The 24,286-nt window shown below is 46.4% G+C and overlaps 1 protein-coding gene across 1 annotated transcript in view; it reads left to right on the top strand.

Annotated features, from left to right (window-relative positions):
• Positions 1 to 24,286, top strand: part of LOC147100294 (uncharacterized) — a 270,850-nt gene that overhangs the window by 2,970 nt on the left and 243,594 nt on the right. Inside the window, exons 2-4 of the mRNA XM_085968227.1 lie at positions 1,517 to 1,644; positions 3,241 to 3,451; positions 5,502 to 5,616. Coding sequence (XP_085824353.1) covers positions 1,517 to 1,644; positions 3,241 to 3,451; positions 5,502 to 5,616 — 454 coding nt within the window. The remainder of the gene's footprint in view (positions 1 to 1,516; positions 1,645 to 3,240; positions 3,452 to 5,501; positions 5,617 to 24,286) is intronic.

Genomic DNA, 24,286 nt, shown 5'->3' with positions numbered 1-24,286 from the left:
AAGATAATAACTTGTTCTACGATTTTTCCTGCCAAAGTGCATAACCTCACACTTTCCAGTATTGTATTCCATCTGCCAAATCTCTGCCCACTTACTTAGCCTGTCTATGTCCCCTTGAAGGTTTTTTATGTCCTCCTCACTCACTACTTTCCCCCCCATCTTAGTATCATCTGCAAACTTTGATATGTTACACTCGGTCCCCTCCTCCAAATCGTTAATATAGATTGTAAAGAGTTGGGGACCCAGCACTGACCCTTGCGGAACACCACTAGTTACTGATTGCCAGTCTGAGAATGAACCATTTATCCCAACTCTCTGCCTTCTGTTAGATAGCCAATCCTCTATCCATGCCAGAATATTACCCCCAATCCCGTGATTTTTTATCTTAAGCAATAATCTTTTGTGTGGCACCTTGTCAAATGCCTTTTGGAAGTCTAAATACACTACATCCACTGGTTCCCCTTTATCCACCCTATATGTTACTTCCTCAAAGAACTCCAGCAAATTTGTCAAACATGACTTCCCCTTCATAAAACCATGCTGACTTTGTCCTATTAAATTATGATTATCCAAATGTCCTGTTACTGTCTCCTTAATAATGGACTCCAAAATTTTACCTACCACAGATGTTAGGCTAACCGGTCTATAGTTTCCAGCCTTCTGTCTACTGCCCTTCTGTATCTACTGCCCTCATAGTTAATACAGAGTTGCCACTGGCAGTGGCTATGAAGAAATTCACTGTCCTGATTATCTTAGGACTCTGATGGAATACAAGTCAGACATCAACAAAAAGGGATAGATCAGGGATAAAGTGATGTGAAACTAAAATGCATTTGAAAAAAATACTATTTGAGAACCCAAAGGCACTTTATAGGCTTGGAAACAGTGTCAGCCGTGGCTCCGTGGGTCGCACTCTCGCCTCTGAGCAAGAAGGTTGAGGGTTCAGTCCCACACTAGAAACTTAAGCACAAAATCTAGGCTGACACTCCCAGTGCAGTGCTGAGGGAGTGCTGCACTGACGGAGGTGGCGTCTTTTGAATGAGACATTAAACCGAGGCCCTGTCTGCTCTCTTAGGTGGCCATAAAAGACCCCAATGCACTATTTTGAAGAAGAGCAGGGGAGTTCTCCCCGGTGCCCTGGCCAATATTTATCCCTCAATCAACATCTCTATAACAGGTTATCTGGTCATCATCACGTTGCTGTTTGTGGGAGCTTGCTGTGCGCAAAGTGGCTGCCGCGCTTCCTACACTACAACAGTGACTACACTCCAAAAAGTACTTAATTGGCTGTGAAGTGCTTTGGGACGTCCTGAGGTTGTTAAAGGCGCTGTAGAAATGCAAGTCTTTCTTTCAATACTTATGATGAAGGAAATATAAACAATAGAATTTATCCTAAATCTTCTCCCCATCCTGCCTTAGGACTACATGTCGGAGAATCTGTTTTATCAATGATTAAAACAATGTTAGAAATAAAGTAATGTGGACTTATGATTAACTACTGTTTTGGTTTTTGCAGGACCTTGTAAGGCTGGTTTTTATTGCCCAGAGGGACAGAGGGGTCCAGACCCTTATCCCTGCCCAGTGGGCCATTACTGTCCTGCTCATTCCCATGAGCCCATTCTCTGCTCCTCAGGATCTTTTCAGGTAAGATGAGATTCCTCAACCTTTTGTAGATATTGTGAATCAAGATACCTGTTTAATCACAGGGATCGGAATATCCTTTTGCAGAATGGTAAAGCCATGAATCAAGGATACATTTAATTTTGTGCTGCTGCAATTCCACCAATAAACTCTATGACCTGAGCGCATCATCTTTCAAGGCTGATGCTTCAGTACGGTGCTGAGCGAGTGCCAGGTTGTTAGAGCTGTCATCTTTCAGATGAGATGTTTAAACAAGGCCTGTTCCAAGGCTCCAGTGGGTGTTCGTTCTCATGAGCCTTTTCGAAGACAAGCAGGGAGCTCTCCTGGTGTCTTGGCCAAGACTTCTCCCTCAATCAACGCCACCAGAAGCAGATTAACTGGTTATTCATCTCATTTGCTGTTTGTGGGGCCTTGCTGTGTGCAAAGTGGCTGCTGCGTTTGCCTTTTTAATGATAGCCAAAGCACTTTAAAAAAAAAAATCACTGATTGTAAAATACATTGAGATATCCTGAGGACATGACAGGGTATTAATTAAACACTTTTCTTTCTTTTCTTCTCTCTGTTCTGTTGTTTTTGCTGCCACCTTTCTCCACAAATGCTCTGTATATTGGTGCACTGGCATTGACAGGCGCATACATCGATACAATGAACTTGTCAGCATAATTATTATGTTCGTGTAGTAGTGTTCTATCTTTCAGGATGTTTTGTTGGCAGTGGCCATGAATGAAAACTGGGTATTATTTTTTTTTATTCGTATATGGGATGTGGGCGTCGCTGGCAAGGCCAGCATTTATTGCCCTTCCCTGATTGCCCTTGAGAAGGTGGTGGTGAGCCGCCTTCTTGAACCACTGCAGTCCATGTGGTGAAGGCACTCCCACAGTGCTGTTAGGGAGGAGGTTCCAGGATTTTGACCCAGCAACAATGAATGAACGGCGATATACTTCTAAGTCAGGATGATGTGTGACTTGGAGGGGAACTTGGAGGTGGTGGTGTTCCCATGCGCCTGCTGTCCTTCTCCTTCTAGATGGAAGAGGTCGCGGGTTTGGGAGGAGCTGTCGAAGAAGTCTTGGCGAGTTGCTGCAGTGCATCTTGTAGATGGTACACACTGCAGCCACGGTACGCCGGTGGTGGAGGGAGTGAATGTTTAAGGTGGTGACTGGGGTGCCAATCAAGATCTGGATGGGATACAGGTACTTGAGTGAGTAGGAGTGCACAACGTTTAGCCTACCATGTCTGGGGGTGCTGTTGGGTTAGGCCACAATTCTCCTGCTTCTTGGAATGGGTAACAGTGTACCCCCATCCCCTCCCACTGTCTATCAACTTGTCCTTCCTTCCGTGGTGGGGGGAGATATTGTTGGGGGACGGTGGGCTTTCTGTACATACCGCTAGAAAAATAGTGCAAACTGCTGGGGACCTTCCATCAGCAATGTTAAAAAAGTTAAAAGTGAGTAGCTTTTTTTATAAATTTGCTCTGTTGCCTAGTTGCTCTTCTCAAATGAAAAGCAGCAAGTGAAAGAGTTCATGTAAGTATCTGCATGCACGAGAGTGATTTGCTTGCATGGAAGGTTGAAGCCTACTAACGCATCTGTTTTTGGTCAGGCTGAAATGGGACAGTCCAGCTGTCAGGAGTGCCCAGCGGGTTATTACTGCGACAATATCAATGGAGTTGTTCACATCAACGATACAGTGAGGTGTCCACAAGGTCATTGTTGTCCCCCAGGAACAAAGCACAGGGAAGAGTATCCCTGTCCCATTGGGAGCTACAGCAACACTGTAGGCCTCAACTCCAGCTTCTGCATCCCCTGCTTAGGTAAGATAATCTTCATTATAATATTTATAATTCCACAGAACATTTTGCTAATAGTGAACTTTCTCAAATTGTTATAGATAATAAAGTAAACTTTCGATTTACCGGCACCTAAATAACCGGAAATCTCGGTTAACCGGCAAAATTCAGGAGTAGGTTCAGGTAACTTTTATTACTTGCCTTCCTCCATCTGTTGCTGTGCAAGGGTGTGGCTGCAGCTGTTGCTAAGCTACAGAGAGGCTTGCAACTTGTGGCCATTGTTCTGAACCTGTTGCTAAGCAACAGGGTTTGTTGCTTTATACGGAGCTCTCAGCTCTCGTATCTTTTACTATAGCTTTCGGTGATCCGGAATTTTTGATGAACCGGCACCACGTCGGTCCCGTCCGTGCCGGATAAAAAAAAGTTTCCTGTACTTGGTCCGTGTGATCTCCTGGACTGGTTTCGATCACCTGAGGGGGTCGAAGAGGAATTTTTCCTATTGGCCCTGGGTTTGTCTCTTTTTTTTGTCTCTCCCAGGAGATTACTGCGAGAAGCAGGGGGGGTGGTGGTGGAGGAGGAAGTGTTTAGTCACGATGCTCAGGCCATCATGGTGTGGGGCAGGCTTGCTGGACCAGCTGGTCTTTTCCTTGGCTGGATTTCGTATGTTTGTATATCAACTCTAGTTGAGAGCAAATCTCAATTTTGATTTTAGTGTAATTTTTATTAGAAGTTTGTAGAAGTAGAAGCATATGCAAGAAAACAGTTGACCGAAGCACATGTCATGTATAAATAAGCTGAGCTGGTTCATATCAACGACTTATGACAATAACAATGACGATGACTCTTCCGAGGGCACCATCTCCCTTTCTTCGACTCTTAGGCCCTCATTCTCACTCGTGCTCAATGCTTCATCTGGTGACAAGCCTTCTGACTCACTAAGTCATTCCTTGTGAGTGGGTGTCTCTGCGCTGCTGCTGCTTACGCAGGTAAAAGTGCCAAGGTGGAGCTTGTGAGAAAGTGACAGGAATGGCAGATCTGGGCGTGTCGGTGGCTGTGTCTCTGGAAGAGCCTGGGTGGTCATCAGCTTGGCTGACCCCTTCCGACAAAATGTCCCTATGAGCTGAAAGACAGGGGGGAAACTTGTCTAGCTGTGCAGAGAGTGACATTGCCCCTTGACGAACTGGTTGCTGAGTGAAAGGGCATGGCAACACGTTGAGTAAGGGCATGAAGCTGAGAGCAGTTCTGATGAGCTTTGCCCTGCCTTCTGCTGCCAGCTTGCATCTGGCCACACTCTTTCCTACAGACCCTTTTGTGCATTTCCCCCAGAATTTAGAGAACCTCTCTGTCCACCACCTCAGTGACTGTCAAGTACTTTTTTTCTCCCTAATCAGCTTATACTGTTGCACGTGCTCACTTACTCCATCCATGATCATGGATTCTACAGTTTTCCCACTAATGACATTAAATTCCCTGTAGATAATTTCATTTGTTTCTGCCTCCAATTTGGAATTAAGGTATAGCATTTGCTCCCTTTCAATCCTTTGCTATTGTTCCCAAATCCTTGCACGCATCAGAAGATTCAAATTAATACATCCCCAATTTCCTCACCTATTTATTTTAATACTCCATCTGGGCCTTGGGTACTTGTCTGCCTTCAATTCTAATATCCTGTCCATTACAATTTTTCTATTTATACTAATACCTGTGAGTTTCTTGCCTTCACCACTCGCTAGTCTTCCTTCCACCTCTGGTATCATATCCTCCTCTTCCACTGTGAAGACCAAAGCAAAATATTTATTATTCTCCACTATTGCCAAACCTAAATTTGCTTCTAATGGGCCCACATTTTCTCTTGACCTGATGCATGTATAAAAAACATTGCGATTAACCTTGATAGCTCCTGAAAGATTTGTTTCAAAATCCCTCCCACATGGGGCTTTTAAACAAGCCACTTAGGTGCCAAGGTTGAGATAAACGATCTTTTCAGAATGCTACCATTTGAACTATTGGCACTTGAGATCTGATGGGGGAAGCACGATAAGCTTTCATCTCTGAGACCTGTGTTCAAATCCAGCCAAGATTGATGGAATGAAGCTCCTAGGTGAAGCGAATTCTGAAGTTTTGAGCTCATTACCTCATGGATATGGAGTGACAAATTGCCCAACAAAGGTTGGCACCAAGTTGGAAAAGTAAGAGAAGGATGTTTATTTTTTTTCCTGTATTTATCAGCTGGCCAGTACTGTGGCACTCCGGGTTTAAAAGAGCCATCTGGACCATGCTCAGCTGGATTCTTCTGCAGGCAATCTGCCAGGACTCCGACACCAGCCCAGAACCAGGATGCCAATGTCTGTCTACAAGGTAACCAAATGGACTTTTATTGGGTTTTTGTTAAATATATGGCTTAATTTCGCACCCCCAACAGACAGTCTCACTGAAACAGCAATTTACTTGTACTTCTTGCAATTTAGTGTACTGTATTCGCTGCTCACGATGCCGTCTCCTCTACATTGGGGAGACCAAACGCAGATTGGGTGACCGCTTTGCGGAACACCTCCGTTCAGCCCATAAGGGTGAGCCCGAGCTTCCGGTCGCTTGTCACTTTAATTCTCCTCTCCACTCCCACTCTGACCTCTCTGTCCTCGGCCTCTTACACTGTTCCAATGAAGCTCAACGTAAGCTCGAAGAACAGCACCTCATCTTTCGATTAGGCACTTTACAGCCTTCTGGACTCAACATTGAGTTCAACAATTTCAGACTATAACCCCTGCCCCCATTCTTCAGGCGGCTGTTAATGATTCTGCCATCCCCATTTGCAACATTTAATCGCTCCTGAGTTCAATCCTAGCACAGACCGTGCCTTCAGTTCCTCCCTCCCCTCCCCGCCCCGCCTCTTTCCCTGCCTCTGCACCTGCTTAAAACCTGTTACACCTCCAACTTTTTCCAGTTCTGACGAAGGGTCCCAGACCGGAAACGTTAACTCTGTTACTCTCTCCACGGATGCTGCCTGGCCTGCCGAGTGTTTCCAGCATTTTCTGTTGTTATTTCAGAGAGTCTCACTTGTCGGGAATGTGGGTCAGGGGAAAGGGCGATGATATTGTAACCCTGTCTCTGACCTGCCGGGAGCTCCTCTGCCAATCAGGTACATTTTCACCCCTCAACCAATACCACCAAAAACAGTCTCACTGCTCAATTGTTTCACTTGCTGTTGGTGGGACTCTAATGTGTGCAGATTGCCTGCTGCATTTGCCTACATAACAGTCACGGCACTTCAAAAATAATTCTTTGGCTGTGAAGTACTTTTAGGATGTTCTGAAGATCTGATGAGGCGTCATATAAACGCAAGTTCTTTCTTTTCTTTAAGACATTAGGTTAAAATTCATTCCAGGGCAGATTGGAAATGACCTGTGGAAGCAGTGGGTTTGATGGGCTGAATGTCTTTCTCTCAATTCCATGTTTTCTTATGATTAACAGCCCCCAAGATAACCCATCAAACTATTTGTTCAATTGGGATGTTTTAAATCATGAACCTCACATTCTGATAATAGTTAACTTGTTCAACATGGTTTGAATGTCACATTTGATCGATTAAGTGTATATTTTAACAAGTCGTAATGCAGAATGATTTGCATTTCCTATTTAAAGAGCTATTGGGGGGAAAAATTCAGTATCGTCCCGTTTGGGGCGCGATTATCGGCCGTGCGCAAAGTTTAGCGCCTGGCGCTAATTATCACCTCCGACAGCAAACTTGGCTTTTATCGCCCCTGGAGGTGATTGGAGCGCTAAATCAGGCGCTTCACACCTGCCATAAGGCGCAAAGGCCGAGGAGCGAGGCGCTACCTCAGAGCGCTGGTGAAGCAATGAAGGGCAAATCAAAATGAACCTGCAAAGTGCTGCTCAGTACTCAAAACTCCTTCACACAGCGTTGAATCTCTCCAGAAGTCTCTCTCTCTCTCTCAGAATGTGTGATGCAAAAATGTCACCAACAAAAAAAGGCAGGAAGCGGTCGCCTTTAAATAGTGCTCCCCTAGTCCCTTTCTGACAGCGTAACGCTCCCCTCAACCTGTCGTTGCTAGCGGCAGGCGGTAAGGCAGGGGGCGCCATTCAATATCCGGTCCGGGGCGCTTACTGGGCGTTGCGCACTCGACTGACGTCACAATCTGCCAGCGCAGGAGATCGTGGTGGTAGTGTTTAACGCCGCTGCAAAATGTCTAGCTAATTTCGCGACCGGCGCAAACATTGCCACGCCCGGGCGCTAGTTGCTTCGCACCCCATTAGCGCCCTCTTAAGGCGCTAACGGGAGGCGCAAACAACTATTTTTCCCCCATTATCTTTTCAAATAATTAACCAGTTTTAGAATTGATGGTGGACGTTTATTGAAATGGCTTTTTGGATAGTTTTTAGGTTGTAACATATTAAGTTTCATATTTCAATGCTGCCTATAATTATAGTTTTACACATGTTGTTATCAAGCTGCGCATTGTTTGTGGACCAGCACCTGAAAGTCATTAATTGTTGTTTGCAATGACCCTTTGATAATAATGACCTTGTTTAATGATTCACTGGTATCTAGGTTACTTCTGTCCTCAGGGGACAGGAAAGCCCCTCCCGTGTCCTCCTGGAGCATATGGAGCTACTTTAGGACTGACCGATGGTGCCGAGTGCACTCTTTGTCCAGATGGACGGTTCTGTGAATCTAGCGGCCTCACGGCCCCCGAAGGTACTTGAATAAAATTACTTTTGCTTTAGTCAGCATCTGCAAAAGACTGTATGCAGACATTCCAATTGAATAGGCTCAATCGACTATAATAGCAAAATACTGTGGATGTCCTCACCTTTCACCCCACCAGTCTCCACATTCAACGGATCATCCTCCGCCATTTCCGCCACCTCCAACATGATCCCACCACCAAACACATCTTCCCCTCCCCTCCCCTTTCAGCATTCCGAAGGGACCGCTCCCTCTGCGACACCCTGGTCCACTCCTCAATCACCCCCAACAGCCCTTCTCCTTCACCTGGCACCTTCCCGTGCAAGCGCAGGAGATGCAACACCTGCCCTTTTACCTCCTCCCTTCCCACTGTCCAGGGCCCCAAACACCCCTTCCAGGTGAAACAGCGATTTACTTGTACTTCTTGCAATTTAATGTACTGTATTCGCTGCTCACGATGCGGTCTCCTCTACCCAATAACCTCTACTGCTGAAGACTGTGTAACCACTGTCTGTGGGTTATTAGCCAATGGTTAAAAATGCTTTAGAACTCATTCAATGTTATTTCAATTCAGAAAGCTCAGTGAGGGACCAAGGCCTATATAGTGTAAGACACCACCAAGGTAGGAAAGAGTAGCAGAGAATTTGAGGTAAATGAAGAGGTAACGATTACATGATGCTGAGTTTGTGTTCAGTAAAATATGTTCTACGAACAATGACGGGCAGGTAAAGACCCTCTGTTCCACACAATAGCGATACCTTGTGTATCACAATATATACTCTCCCCACCCCACCCGAATCCATGTGATCTCCAGGGAGAGGCAAAAAACCAGATAAAAACCCAGGCCACTTTGCGGGGGAAAGAATCTGGGAAATTCCTCTCTGACCCATCTAGGCGATTAAAACTAGTCCAGGAGATTCTGTTACCATTTCTGAGCTCCCATTTGTTCTTTTTCTCTCTAGGTCTGTGTAGAGCCGGCCACTACTGCCCTCCAGGCTCAGTTTCACCTTCGCAGGCTCTATGTCCCGCTGGACAGTTCTGCCCCATAGGAACTGCATCACCAATTGGCTGCCCTGTTGGGACATTTAGTCCCTATGAGGGTCTCTGGAATTCCAGCCAATGCACATTGTGTCTACCAGGGTATTTTTGTCATAGAAAAGGTATGTCCTTTTAAATCATATTTTTTCTGAAGTTTTACTTTAAGCTTCTTTTAACTGCTAATCACACAATATTGCAGTCTCAACTATTATGGTATAGTCATAACAGATTGTATAACATGCATTGCACCAATCAGTTCAGCAACATCTTTAATGGGTCAAATTTATATTGGCCCAGAAATTCGGGTCGGGGGCTTCCCGCGGGTGCAAGCCCCTGACCTGCACTTACCTAGCGCGCCGGCCGTTGAGCTGTGGGCCCACGTGGGATTCCGATCCTGGGCCTCCTCCAACTGCCGGCGCGCAGTGCTTGCGTATCCCAGGGGCGCAGTTAGTTTGATGCGTCCCCTGGGATCACATGGGCCATGGAGAGCCAATGGTAGCAGGGAAATGCCCATTCATAAAATTTACAGGAAGAGCTGTCAAAACCATAAATACTACAAGCCCCAAAACATCACTAAAACTTCAAATACATTTTTTTTTTAAATCACATTTTTAAAATAACTATAAATTATATAAAATAACTATTTTAAACAATAATTTAAATTTTTGAAAAAATTAATTACATTTTCTAACAGGGCTAAAAATAAACTTACCTTTATTTAAAGTATTTAAAAATAATAAACCTGTGGAAAAAATGTTTTAATTTTAATTAATTCACCACTTACCTTGTTAAAAGCAGGCCTTGCGACTGCTTTTTACATGTCTAACTTCTGGAGACTTACCCTCCCGGAGAAACCTGCAAAAAAAACGTAAGTTCAATGCGCACGCGCTGCCTCTCCCGCGCATGCGTTCCACCTCTTAACCCCTTCTTTCAGGGGAACGGAAGTGCCGGTTTCCCGCGCATACGCAGTGCATGCACGAAACCGGCATTTTCGTTGGGCCTACGCGTGAGTACCCCGTGCGTACTCACACGTTTGGACCTGAATTTCTGGGCCATTAATGAGTGTAAAGGAAATTTGGAATAGGTGTTGGAAATAATTTTTTTTTACTCAAATTATGATAATCAGTCAGTTAGGGTATTGGAGACATCAGAGTGTTGCTCAAAAGGCAGTTGAATGCAAGAAGTAGAGAGGAAAAAGTTTTGATAAATCAAATAACCTTGAATTGACGAGGCCATGTCATTATTTAAGAATAGGTTAGATAAGTGGTTGAAGTAAAAGAGAATAAAGGGATATGGGAGCAGAGCAGGGACGTGAGACTTGGGCTACTACTCGCATGGCGGTTAAAAACCAGCCTGGCCTGGCTGGGCCGAACAGCCTGTTTCCATGTTGTACTTTCTATGTAATTCCGACCCACCAAAGTTGTGTCTTGTATCTGCACCATTTCCACTAAGCGCTTGGACACAGGACCTGCTCCCGATCCCAGGCACCCACCAGCGTCACAGCCACCTGTGCAGAAATGGCTTCTCCTCTGATTTTTCCCTCTGTCCCTCTGGGGAAGCAACGTTCTCTATCGTGCCTTTCCCAGGTTGAGATCAAGTGTTGCCCATGTTGGAAAACCATGGGGAAAAATCCAATCCTCATCCTACCATTCTGGGGTACAGCGTGGGGTACAGTTTATCAATGTACACTACCACTGAGACACCAGTCTACCAGCCCTGTGGAAGAGTTACACTGAGCTCCGATGAGTAAGAATTGGATACTATGATCTTTTTTGAAGTCTATTGCAATTGTTAGTATGTTGTTGTTGAATACACTTCTTCTGGAATGTAGCTTATCGCTATGAATTATTCTATATTTCAGTTACTGTGCGCTGTCTCTTTATTTCTGCAGTTGGACAGACCGGTATTGCTGATCTCTGCCCAGTAAGCTATTATTGTCCCGAGGGCACAACTCATCCCATTCCATGCCCTGCTGGAACATTTGGGAATGTGACAGGCCTTTCCAGGTGTGAGGACTGTCCTCCTGGACATTACTGCACCACCGGTAAGTACGACAGCCACTGGAGTAAAGAATGAAAAGCAAATCTCAGCCACTGTGTTCTGCAGTCCCGTATTGAATCCCACCAGCTAGAGGAATGGGGTAAAAAAAGAAAGACAGACTTGCATTTATATAGCGCCTTTCACTTCCTCAGGACATCCCAAAGCGCTTTACAGCCAACAAAGTATTTTTTTGAAGTGGAGTCACTGTTGTAATGTAGAAAATGCAGCAGCCAACTTGCGCACAGCAAGCTCCCACAAACAGCAATGTGACAATGACCAGATAATCTGTTTTTTAGTGATGTTGGTTGAGAGATAAATATTAGCCAAGACACCGGGGAGAACTCCCCTGCTCTTCTTCGAAATGGTGCCATGTGATCGTTCCCCTTGACTTAAGAGAATGCTAATTATTGGTGAATAGTGGCAGTTACACTGCCGTAGTAAAAGTGCCAGAATTCACTCCACCTGTGACGAGATAAGATTCATCATTCAATCTGTTTGCTTTGGGTTGAAATCTACCAGAACCAGTAATGGTTTTATGGGCTATCCTATCATAACTCCTGTCCATCAAAGGTCCTCACAGTCCTTAAAAATGTATATCAATGTGAGGGGTGCAGACTATTTTTGTTCAGTCCCCTCTCATTAACATAGTGTATCGGGGGTGGGGGCTAGTTTTTTTTTATCCTCTATTATGTCAGTAAATAGAATATTACAGTAATTTGCCACAGTAAACTTCTATCACTGGTAGTGTGAATCAACAAGTGGACATCGGACGGGATCTATATAGGGTGGGCGATCCATTCCGCCAGGTTATTGCCCAGGTGGTGAAGACAAAAATCTACCTGTGTCTGTATCGTTCATGTGCCAGCTCTTTGAAAGAGCGATCCAATTTATCCCACTTAACTGCTGGCCGCTAACCACCCTTCAGTACTGCAACCAAAGTGAACGTTCCTCGTATGTGTAGGCGTTTAGACACTGAGACGGAAAAATTGGGTTGCTTTGCGCAAGCGGGGCGCAAAGCACCTAGCGCCTGGGTGCGGCGCCGCTAACGCCTCCCGCGAAATTCAGCTGGAGGTTAGCGGTGGCGGTAGCCAGTAGCACCCCGCGGCGCTACGCCCCAGCCCCAAAATTTGGTCGCACCCCCTGACCTACCGCCGGACGCTATGTCTGACAGGGTCAGGGTGGTGTTTTTACAGCCGCTAATTGAAGGGCAGGTGCCGGGTGGCCATTTTTTTGGGGCCGCCTGCCAGCACCTACCCCCTCTAGCTTCCTCCTGCGGGGTGCCGGCCGCGATCAGTCAGCCAGGCACTCCTCTTGAGTGGCGGGCTGTTTTCCCAGCACCCCGCTCCCTGGTGGTCCAGCAGGGCCCCAGTGCGTGCAGTGCTAGGCCACTCCCCTCTAATCAGGGGATGGAGGCGTGGTGCCGTTGCACGTAGCTCCGCGATATTGAATGGTAGCGCCCTAGGAAGGAGGGGGAGTGCTTCCAGTAGTGCCCCACCTCCTGCGTGGGGCGCTACCACTCAATTTACGGCGCAGGGGCGCTAACTTTTTCGGGGCACTAAAAGTCGGCGAACTTAGCGCCCCAAAGGAGACGCGACCGAATTTTTCCCCCTGAGTGTTGGCAGGTTATTGAATCATCGATTCTGAGCTCACCTAAAATCTGCTCACATGCACTTTGCAGCAAGAGTCACTGGGCTCAGAAGCAGGAACCTTTGCTGATCTTTTTTCCCTTCTTTCTTGGCCCAAAGCTGCTCAGGCCAGTGGTAGCCTCCTTAATCTCATGCCAACCAAGACCGACTCACTCGGCACAGACAGGGAGATCGTATCTCGGACCTTCCCGCTCTGCTGCACAGTGAGAACTGTCTTGACCTCCTGCTAGTGATTCTTAATCACCATTCACAACATTTTCAAGGTAGCAGACTATTGTGTTCAGAAAGTTACTGCTCGCTTCACATAAAGTCACAGGACTTACTCAAGCACCTTGCTGATTCACAAAAGTTGAGACTAAAACAAGTTGAAATAGTGATAAAGGTAAATTTTGCTGAATATGAAATGTTTCATACTCATAAGCAGAGCCAACAAAATTCATTTGCAAATGCACGCGACTCTGAAGTTGTGTTTTTTTCTCCACTTCCTGTCTCCTTAGACATGTCCTTTCTTGAACTTTGCCAGTCAAGACCCTTCTCCAGTCTGACCTGGCCAGTTCTAATGAAGGCTGAAGCCCAATACATTAGCTTATATCTCTCTCCTAGGCTGATCAATTTGCATTTTTTTTTATTCATTGATGGGATGTGGACGTCGCTGGCTAGGCCTGCATTTAGTGCCTATCCCTAATTGCCCTTGAGAAGATGGTGGTGAGCCGCCTTCTTGAACCGCTGCAGTCCATATGGTGTAGGTACACCCACAATGCTGTTAGGAAGGGAGTTCCAGGATTTTGGCCCAGCGACAGTGAAGGAACGGCGATACAGGTCCAAGTCAGGATGGTGTGTGGCTTGGAGGGGAACTTGTAGGTGGTGATGTTCCCATGCGTCTGCTGCCCTTGTCCTTCTAAGTGGTAGAGGTCGCGGGTTTGGAAGGTGCTGTTGAAGGAGCATTGGCGAGTTGCTGCAATGCATCTTGTAGATGGTACACACTGCAGCCACAGTGCGCTGGTGGTGGAGGGAGTGAATGTGGAAGGTGGTGGATGGAGTGCCAATCAAGCGGGCTGCTTTATCCTGAATGGTGTCGAGCTTCTTGAGTGTTGTTGGAGCTGCACTTATCCAGGCAAGTGGAGAGTATTCCATCACACTCCTGACTTGTGCCTTGTAGATGGTGGAAAGGCTTTGGGGAGTCAGGAGGTGAGACACTCTCCGCAGAATTCCCAGCCTCTGGCCTGCTCTTGTAGCCACAGTATTTATATGGCTGGTCCAGTTCAGTTTCTGATCAATGGTAACCCCCAGGATGTTGATAGTGGGGGATTCAGCGATGGTAATGCCATTGAATGTCAAGGGGAGATGGTTAGAGTCTCGCTTGTTGGAGATGGTCATTGCCTGGCACTTGTGTGGTGCGAATGTTACTTGCCACTTGTCAGCCCAAGTCTGAATGTTGTCCAGGTCTTGCTGCATATGGACACGGACTGCGTCAGTATCTGACGAGTCTCGAATGGTGCTGAACAGTGTGCAATCATTTCCGGCTTATATTTCAGATTCTAGTTTTCTGTTTCCTCTCAATTGCACTTGCATTGTGTGCGGTGTTGTACAGAGCCCCTTCCACACTCGGGGGAGAAGTCTACACTTGAGGGGCTACCCATGAAGCATCCTCACGTGTACACATGCAGCAAACTCCCAATCAACCAAGTCCCTTGTCAACAAAGCTCTCCATTAATTGAATAGGAGGTGTGTCCTCACCCTCGCTGTACATACAGAACTTGGAGCTTAGTCAACACATCCTGTTTGAACAGACAGCTGGGTTTTCTCCCTTAACAACTCTAAATAGGCTGACCAAAAGAAGCAGTCAACACCCTTCAGGTGGCCATCAACAGGTAACTGAAGTGCTTGTAAGATTCAATGATATGTAACTCAAGTACCTTTGCCAGTTATATCTAATCTGTGCATGATCTGAACAGATAAGTATTGATTCACATCTATTCCTTAACTAATCCTGGCAACAATGCACAGGTTATTTGGTAGTTGTTACATATGAGTGGATTTCCAGACACACCTATTCAATTATTCTCCAGGCTGGCCTCCCAACTTCCAACCTCAATAACGTGAGCTCATCCAGAACTCTGCTGCCCGTACCCTGACTCGCACCAAGTCCCGTTCACCCATCACCCCATGTGCTCGCTGACCTACATTGATGCCTGGTCCGGCAATGCTTCAATTTTAAAATTCCCCTCCTTTTTTTCAAATCCCTCCATGGCCTCGCCCCTCCCTATCTCTGTAACCTCCTCCAGCCCAATTACCCTCCAAGATCTCTGTGATCCTCCAACTCTGGCCTCTTGCGCCATCTGATTTTCATCGCTCCGCCATTGCCGGCCGGCCCTAAACTCTGGAATTCCCTCCACAAACCTCTCCGCCTCTCTACCTCTCTCTCCTCCTTTAAGTCACTCCTTAAAACCGACCTCTTTGACCAAGCTTTTGATCACCTGTCCCAATAACTCCTTATGTGGCTCGGTATTAAATTTTGTTTGATAATCGCTCCTGTGAAGCGCCTTGGGACGTTTTACAATGTTAAAGACGCATATAAATGCAAGTTGTATTTTATAACAGACTAAAATAATGTCAGCCGAGAAGATGCCTTTAGTAGTACTAATTTCCACTGCAGCAGTAAATCAGTTGTCTGACAGCTTCCCTTCTTATCCACCCAATAAATCAATAAAGTTCCATTATTCATTGCAAACACCTAAACCTTATTTATGTTATGGGTGGTGAGGGGAGTGGGGGCAAGAAAGAACTTGCGCTTTTCACAATCGCAGGACATCCCGGGGCGCTTCATAGCCAATGAAATACTTTTGAAGAGTAGTCACTGTTGTGATGTAGGGAAAACTGTGAGTAATCTTACTGGCAGGAATTTGTCTTCTAAAATCAGAGCTATCAATACAAGTTGCAAAGCATCTTATCGTGAAAAGCTACTATTGATGTGCATTGATTTTAGGATTGCCTGAAGAACTGATGCAACGAACCCAACTTCATCGCAAGTTACTGTCTAGAAAACCAAACCTAGTGTCTTCCCATTACAGGATTTAGCTTATTTCTTAAATGAATCCAATATCCTGGTCTCATTCCTAATACGCTGGCATATCTGAAGGTACTGTTTTGGGTTCACTCTCTCTATTTCGTTAAGTATCTTGAATCCATTGGTAAGGTCCCCTCTGACATGAATCAATCATTCATGAAAGAAAGACTTATGAAATAATACTGAGCGGCCTGCGGGTGGTGCTGTCCAGGGAGAGTATAAATACTCGGGCACGGGCCCAGCTTGCGCAGGACATTCTTAACAGGAACTAGTGAAGGACACAACTAGACCTCCATGTTGTAAAACAGTTGATTAAAACTTTGTTTAACGCTTAGACCAAGTGCCTAGTAGTTTTCTTACGTCACCCTCTCCTTGCACGACTGAAGAGCCCTAGTTTGTCAAGTCATTGCTCATGATGCCTCCTCTGATAACAAGGATCATTGCTCTTCCCTGCACTGCCTGTAGGGCCCAGGTGACCCACTCATGCCACAATTACCAGATGTGTATGCAGACGCGCCTAACTGGAACGCTGTACAGCTTCAGCAACGTCTAGGGATTTGAACACTGATTTGGCAACATAAAGTGTTCTGTATCTGAGGAAGGATGTTCTTGCCATGGAGGGAGTGCAGCGAAGATTCACCAGACTGATACCTGGGATGGCAGGAATGACGTATTGGGTTGATTAGGCTTATCTTCGCTGGAGTTTAGAAGAATGAGAGGGGATCTCATTGAAACTTATAAAATTCTAACAGGACTAGACAGACTAAATGCAGGAAGGACGTTCCCGATGGCAGGGGAGTCCAGAACCAGGGAGCACAGTCTAAGGATAAGGGGTAAGCCATTTAGGACTGAGATGAGGAGGAATTTCTTCACCCAGAGAGTGGTGAACCTGTGGAATTCTCTACCACAGAAGGCAGTAGAGGCCAATTCATTAAATATATTCAAGAAGGAGTTGGATATATTTCTTAAGGCTAAAGGGATCAAGGGATATGGGGAGAAAGCAGGGACCGGGTACTGAATTTGGATGATCAGACATGATCTCATTAAATGGCGGAGCAGGCTCGAGAGGCCGAATGGCTGACTCCTGTTCCTATCTTCTATGTTTCTATGTATCAGAGGAGCACTGCAGAAATGCAAGTTTTTGTTATTTTTGTGCCTCCCGGTGTTTTTGCATACGAAAGCCAAAGGAATGAGGATCGTTATTTTTGCATCAAGGTTATAACATTCTATCACTTTTCCTCCAAGGTTCTGCAACGTATAGAAGCTGCCCTCCTGGTCACTACTGCTTGGCCCGGACTAAGTCAGCGTTCGAAAACCCATGTCCGCCAGGAACGTTTCACAGTGGCTTCAGAGCCAGAACAGAGAATGACTGTCTGCCTTGTCCGGGAGGATATTTCTGTGGCTCTCCTGGCCTTTCTGCTCCTTCTGGTCCCTGCAGGCCAGGTACTTCCTCCCTCTTGTTCAACAAGTGAGAACGCACGCACCCCTCCAACAGCACTCACCCCCCCCACCCACCCCCCCCCCCCCCCACACACACACACTTCAATGTCCAAAAAACTTCCATCTAATCAGATGTTTCCGATGTAATCGGTGTTGTGGTTTTGATTCTGATTTCTCTGCGATTAACAAGTAAGACTTGACTCTGAGTTTGTGAATGTGTAATGGCGGGGGTGGGCGGGGGTGGGCGGGGGTGGGCAGGGGGTGTGGGGGGGACGGGGTGGGGGGTTAGGAAGCCTCAATGTTTATGGAGGAGATTGTCACTGGCTCTGCCAGGCAGAAACAGGGTGGCAGCTTCTCGACAATCACGGGGGGGGAGAAAGCTACCATCCCATTCCCACTCCTGACCCGTCCAACGCTATCTTGAAAGGGGCCTGACGTAAGGAAACTACTAGGCACTTGGTCTAAGCGTTAAACAAAGTTTTAATCAACTGTTTTACAACATGGAGGTTTAGTTGTGTCCTTCACTAGTTCCTGTTAAGAATGTCCTGCACAAGCTGGGCCCATGCCCGAATATTTATACTCTCCCTGGACAGCGCCACCCACAGGCCGCTCAGTATTTCTTTCAGGAATGACTGATTCATGTCAGGGCCTATCACTGGGCGGCCTGCGTGAGGCCTGTTTCAGGTGGTAGGCCCATTTAATATACAAATCGGAGTTCTACGACATACATAAGACCCCGATTGGCATTCTGGGAGACAACTGGGCAGAGCGCGCACCGTGCATGTTCTACCCAGGTTCACTTGGCGATGCAGCGAAGAGGATCAAGAACGGTAAGTTTAAAATTATTTTCAGGGAGCCAGGAGGAGCAGAGCGCTCCTCTGGGCTCCACAAGGATAGCGTGGGCTGTTGCTGCTGCATTGTGTTACATCCCCCCCCCCCCGCCCTTCGTGATCGACCCCCCTGCCCCATGATCCATCTTGCTGCCGGCTGGGTCGGCCTCCAGTCCACCCAGTATTAGCGCTGGCCCTGAGCCAGCGAGCCGCAGTGAGCGGCGCCTGTTTTGTGCCCACTTGCGGCAAAATAGACCAGGCCTCCCATTGGCACTATTGAGTGGTTGGCCATCGCGCTCTGCTAGATGGCAACCCACCAGTTAAATTGCACACCGATAGATCAGAAGAAAGAGTAATTGAGTCACATGTGGTGTGTGCTGTTGATCATGTCCATGGGTGTAACATACTTCGAACACCTAGGGAAATTAAACCTTGGCATTCCTTCATGATTCCAAAGAAACCCGGTGAAAGATAACATCTTATGTTGTGCAACCATGACCTATTGCATTCAAAACATGACATTCTTGTGGTGCAGGTGAGCTGGAGACGTAGTGCTCTTTAGCGACTCAGTCAGTAATCATATTTGAAACTTTAATCCCCATTGTAACCAGATGTCCATCAATCAATTTCTTTCAATGTTTTAAACATCTGGGTTATGACTGATCTGAATTTTCTGTTCTCCAGCCAAATTGGCAGTCCCAGTGTCTATCGTAACCCACTGGTGAGGCATATTGGGAATTGGATTTGGCTTCAGAGGGCTCTGTTGGATTTTCGACCATTACGGTTGAATGAAAAGTCCAACACTGCCTGTTTTTTTGAATAACTTGGAAACTAATATCATCATTGTTGTAGTTACAACATTTCCCTACACCACAACAGTGACTACACTCCAAAAGTAGTGCCTTGGCTGTAAAGCGCTTTCGGACATCCTGAGGTCGTGCACGGCGCTATATAAATGCAAGTTCTTTCTTTTTTTTTAGTTCTCTGTCCCACTTCAATGTATATTTGAAGAGGTTTGACATGAATCTTGTCATTCATGTGGAAATGACTTATGAAATAATACTGGGCGGCCTGCTGGTGGTGCTGTCCAGGGAGAGTATAAATACTCGGGCATGGGCCCAGCTTGCTCAGGACATTCTTTAACAGGAACTAGTGAAGGACACAACTAGATCTCCATGTTGAAAAACAGTTGATTAAAGCCTTGTTTAATACTCAGACCAAGTGCCTAGTAGTTTTCTTACATCAAGCTTTGTCTAATAGGAGTGCAGATCCGGATTTGAACCATGGAGCTCAGTAGGTCTCACAGGATCATGTCCATAATGGATGGTATTCCTACCGAGTCCTCTGACCTCAATGTCTAAATAGCTGATGTGGATGATCAGTATGGTACGCTCTACACTGGGAGTGCAAATTTGTAAAATGTAACCCTAAGATGACTAAATGTGTGCACAATATTCCAAAGTGGCCTTACCAGTGTGTTATAAAAAGGTTAGAGTAATCTGTTTTGATGTCATCAAATGCCACCATGATGCATCCCAGAACTTGGAACATTTTATTGACCAACTAATAATGGATTGTGTTAGAAATGCACCACCTACCAACACATAGTAGCCGAGTTATTTATCTTTATTGTTCGGTAGCACCTGCTCTTGAAAGGGTTCAAATTGCGCGATATTAACGGCATGTATGAAATTCTCATGCTGTCAGAAGGTTTTGAGTTCAGGCCCCATTTCAGGACTTGATCACATAATCTAGGTTTACATTTCAGTGCGGAGGAAGTGCTGCATTGTCAGAGGTGCTGTCCCTCAGATGAGACATTAAACCAAGGCCCCACCTGCCTGTTCCAAGGCTTCAGGTGGACGTTAAGGGTCCCATTGCACTATTCAAAGCAGAGTTGGGTGTTCTCCTGGTGTCCGAGCCAACATTCATCCCTCAACTAACACAACTACAGGAAACTCTCGTTTAACCGGCACCTAAAAAATTATAGCAGAACTCTCTAATAACCGGCACAATCTCACTCCAAAAACTACAGTATACAGTCGTTTATAAGTTTTGTTTTACTGTTAAGTAATTAAAGAGTTATGGATTACCCTCAACTGACATTACTGTACTTAATCAAGCATCTTCCACCATCCATTTAACACAACATTCTGTAGGTGAGTACCCAATTATACTGCACATTTCTTGATTTTTTAATTTTTGTTTGTTAAAAATATACCTCTCCGTTATCCGGAATTTTTTATCAACCGGCACCATCCCGGTCCCGTCGGTGCCGGATACCAAAGAGTTTCCTGTAAAACGAATTATCTCTTTATTTATCTCATTTGTTGTTTGTGGGACCTTACTGTGTGCATATTGGCTGCCACATTTGCCTACATAATAACATGTGATTGCACTTCAGAAAGTAATTCATTGGCTGTGAAGCACTTTGGAGCATCCTAAGGATGCGAAAGAGTATACAAATACAAATTTGATCTTTATTCCTCTCTCTATTTTTCCTACTTTCTCCATTCCTTTCTCTTTATTTCTTTCCCTTTCCTTCTTTGCTTTCTTCCCGTCTCCCGGGCAACCTTCCTCCTTCAACCACCACCACCAAAATCAAATGAATTAGTTGTTCATCTCTGTTGTTTACAGGATCTTACTAAATTCTAAATGATTGCTGCATTTATCTACATATAATGGCAATCATTACATTTCAAAGTAATTCATTGGGGGCAAAATTCCCCTCGTTTGCGCCTCCGGTGGGAGGCACAAACGGGGCGCAAATGGATTTTCGCTCCCCCCCAACCCGAGATGATAACCAATCCTCCCGCGAAATTTCGCAGGAGGTTAGCGGCGGTGCTACCGGGTTGCGCCCCGATCTTCTGCGCCCGGAGATCATGACGTCATCTCCAGGCGCATCGCCCTGGTAGCGCCCCGGCAGAAAAATTCCCCTTCGCCTCCCTTCAGCAGCGCCGGGCGATGGCAGCGACCGCTGCAGGGGACGCGAGCAGGGTGGCCGGCCGCTAGCGGGGCGGAGGTTAAAGGTGAGGTGGCCGGCCAACCTGAAAAAAATTGGGTTTTTTTTGCTCTGGGCGCGAGGTCCGTGCTAATCGCGCGGCAGCCCCGCTCCCTGGTGCTGCAGGTACGTTAAAAAAAAACATTCGCAGCGTGGGGCCCTTCCCTTTAATTCAGGGAAGAGCTCCTGCAACACGTCAGCGCCACGCGGCCCAGTGCATGCTGCTGAGCAGTGCGCCCCGGGTCGCGAACGTCCCCCCCTCTTGCGCTCCAAGAAGGAAGTGGAACGCTCGATTTCATGCTCCACTTCCCTCTTGGAGCAAAAAGTGGGAATTTTAGAAAGGCTGGAAGAGGGACGCGCCTGGTACTAACTTTTCCAGCTTTTCTGAATTAGCGAACCAAATGGAGCTCGAGGGGAATTTCTAGGCCATTGAAGGTCATTTGAGACATTTCTATGGGACTATGGTGGAAAAATTTGGTTGCTTTGCGCCTCCCGTTAGCACCATAAGAGGGCGCTAACGGGAGGCGCAAAGCAGCTAGCGCCCGGGCGTGGCCATGTTAGCGCCGCTTGCGAAATTTTGCGGCAGCGCTAAACACTACCACCACAATCTCCTGCGCCCGCAGATTGTGACGTCAGTCAAGCGCGCAACGCCTCGGTAGTGCCCCAGACCGGATATTGAGTCGCGCCCCCTGCCTTAGCACCTGCCGCTAGGAACGACAGGTAGAGGGGAACATTTTCAAGTCGGGAAGGGGCTGGGGGTGCGCTATTTAAAGGCGGGCGCTTCCGGCCTTTTCTTGTCGGCAAAATTTTTGGTTTTAACGCTGTCCTAAGGAGTTTTGGTCCTCAGCACCACTTTTGAGGTTCCTAAGCGCCGAACACTTTCCCTGGGCCTATCCATTAGTGCTTCCAACACAATTGCTTTCGAGGTCTCTCCAGGCCGAGATTCAAGGCTGCAATGAGCAGGGTGTGGCTAGCCAGCAAGATGGCCCCTCCCCTTTAAGAACTGGACGGCGCCAGTCTGTCTGGCTTCCATGGTAACAGACACCGCCTGAGCTTCGGTAGCGTTCTGAGGTAGTGCCTCGCTCCCCAATGTTAGCACCTTAGGAGAGGTGTGTAGCTCCTGATTTAGCGCCCAAATCACCTCCAGGGGCGATAGAGGCCAATTTTGCAGTCGGAGGCGATAATTAGCACCTGGCACTAAACTTTGCGCCCGGCTGCTGTTAGCGCCCCCAAAATGGGCGATACCGTATATTTCCCCCTACATAACTAAAAGTCTTTCTTTTCTCTATCTGTTATATAAATAAAAGGGTTAATATTTAATGTGGATGGGTTCATGACTTTGTCAAAATAGTAGAAAAAGGAATTCTGCGCAAACAGAGTCGAGCATTTCACCATAATTTTACACGACCAGGTATCCAACATATAAAAGGAAGGAAGACTTGAATTTCTATAGCACCTCTCACGTCCCAAAGCATTTACATCCAATGAGGTGTAGTCACTGTTGTAATGTAGGAAACACAGCAGCCAATTTGCACACAGCAAGGTCCCACAAACAGCGATATGATAATCTGTTTTTTTAGTGATGTTGATTGAGGGATAAATATTGGCCAGGACACTGGGGAGAACTCCTCTGTTTTTCGTCGAAATAGTGCCGTGGGATCATTTACATCCACCTGAGAGAGCAGACGGGGTTTCGGTTTAACGTCTCATCCGAAAGACGGCACCTCCGACAGTGCAGCACTCCCTCAGCACTGCACTAGGAGTGTCAGCCTAGATTTTGTGCTCAAGTCTCTGGAGCCACAGCTGACACTTAAGCAGTTCTACAATACCTTAGTCTTGTAAATTGACCCTTAAAGTCGTTAAAGAATTGTTCTCTATTATTTTTTAATTCAACATTGCTTCACGGTGCAGTGAGGTTTAAAACGATTGACATGTTTCTCTTTTTTTCTCTCCCTCTTACCTGTCTAGGTTGGTACTGTGCCAGCAGAGCAGTCACAGCTCAACCCAGCAGTCCTGAGAATGGCGGGTTCTGCTGGCCGGGCACTTACTGTCCAGAAGGATCAACTCGCCCGTTTAAATGTGGCCCTGGGACATTCTGCTTGAGGGGCCAATTGGAAAAGGCAACAGGAAATTGTTCTGCAGGTACAGTCCACCCAGTTCAAACTCTCCATTTATACCATGGGTCCCTGTTTCCTTGAAAGGAAACATTAATGTCAAGTAAGCACAAGTTAGCTGATTTCAACCCTAATGAGAGCTGTCTGAGCTTATGGGTGTAACATACTTAAAATGGCAGCTAATCCTTCGAAGAAAAAGTTACAATTGCAGGCAAGCGGAAGACATCATTCCATATTTTCTGCAACCCAAAGCTGTTGAATTCAATGGATGGCATTCCTGTGGTATCAGACAGCTAGAGGCATAGTGCTCCCTACCTCCTCTGCCAAAATGATCCTTAGCAATTCAATTCCTTTTCTAAACAGATATTCATCAATCCTCAACATCCCTGAGATAGGGCTGGTACGACCAGCCGGGGTTCCTGCTCCTGATCGATGTACTCGGGGCCCTGCTTGGAGTGCGTGAGTGTGAATGTCAAGTGAGGTCAGGGTGAGCTGATGCCCCGCCCACAGTCATATAACCTTCTAACACTCACTGCCTGGGTGACATAAAAAACTAGGAGCAAGAGTAGGCCATTTGGCCCCTCGAGCCTGCTCCGCCATTCAATAAGATCATGGCTGATCTTCTACCTCATTTCCACTTTCCTGCACTATCCCCATATCCCTTGATTCCCTTAATATCCAAAAATCTATCGCTCTCTGTCTTGAATATACTCAACGATTGAGCCTCCACAGCCCTCTGGGGTAGAGAATTCCAAAGATTCATCACCCTCTGAGTGAAGAAATTTCTCCTCATCTCAGTCCTAAATGGCCGACCCCTTATTCTGAGACTATGACCCCTTATTCTGAGACTCCCTAGCCAGGGGAAACATCTCCCCTGCATCTACCCTGTCAAGCCCTGTAAGAATTTTGTATGTTTCAATGGGATCACCTCTCATTCTCCTAAAATCTAGAGAACATAGGCCTAGTCTACTCAATCTC

The sequence above is a fragment of the Somniosus microcephalus genome, chromosome 26 (genome assembly GCF_052327205.1).
Source record: "Somniosus microcephalus isolate GS21.2 chromosome 26, FLI_Smic_1.0, whole genome shotgun sequence".
Taxonomy (NCBI): domain Eukaryota; kingdom Metazoa; phylum Chordata; class Chondrichthyes; order Squaliformes; family Somniosidae; genus Somniosus; species Somniosus microcephalus.
Note: the sequence above shows the minus strand (reverse complement) of the source record. Positions and strands in the feature narration are given on the sequence as shown.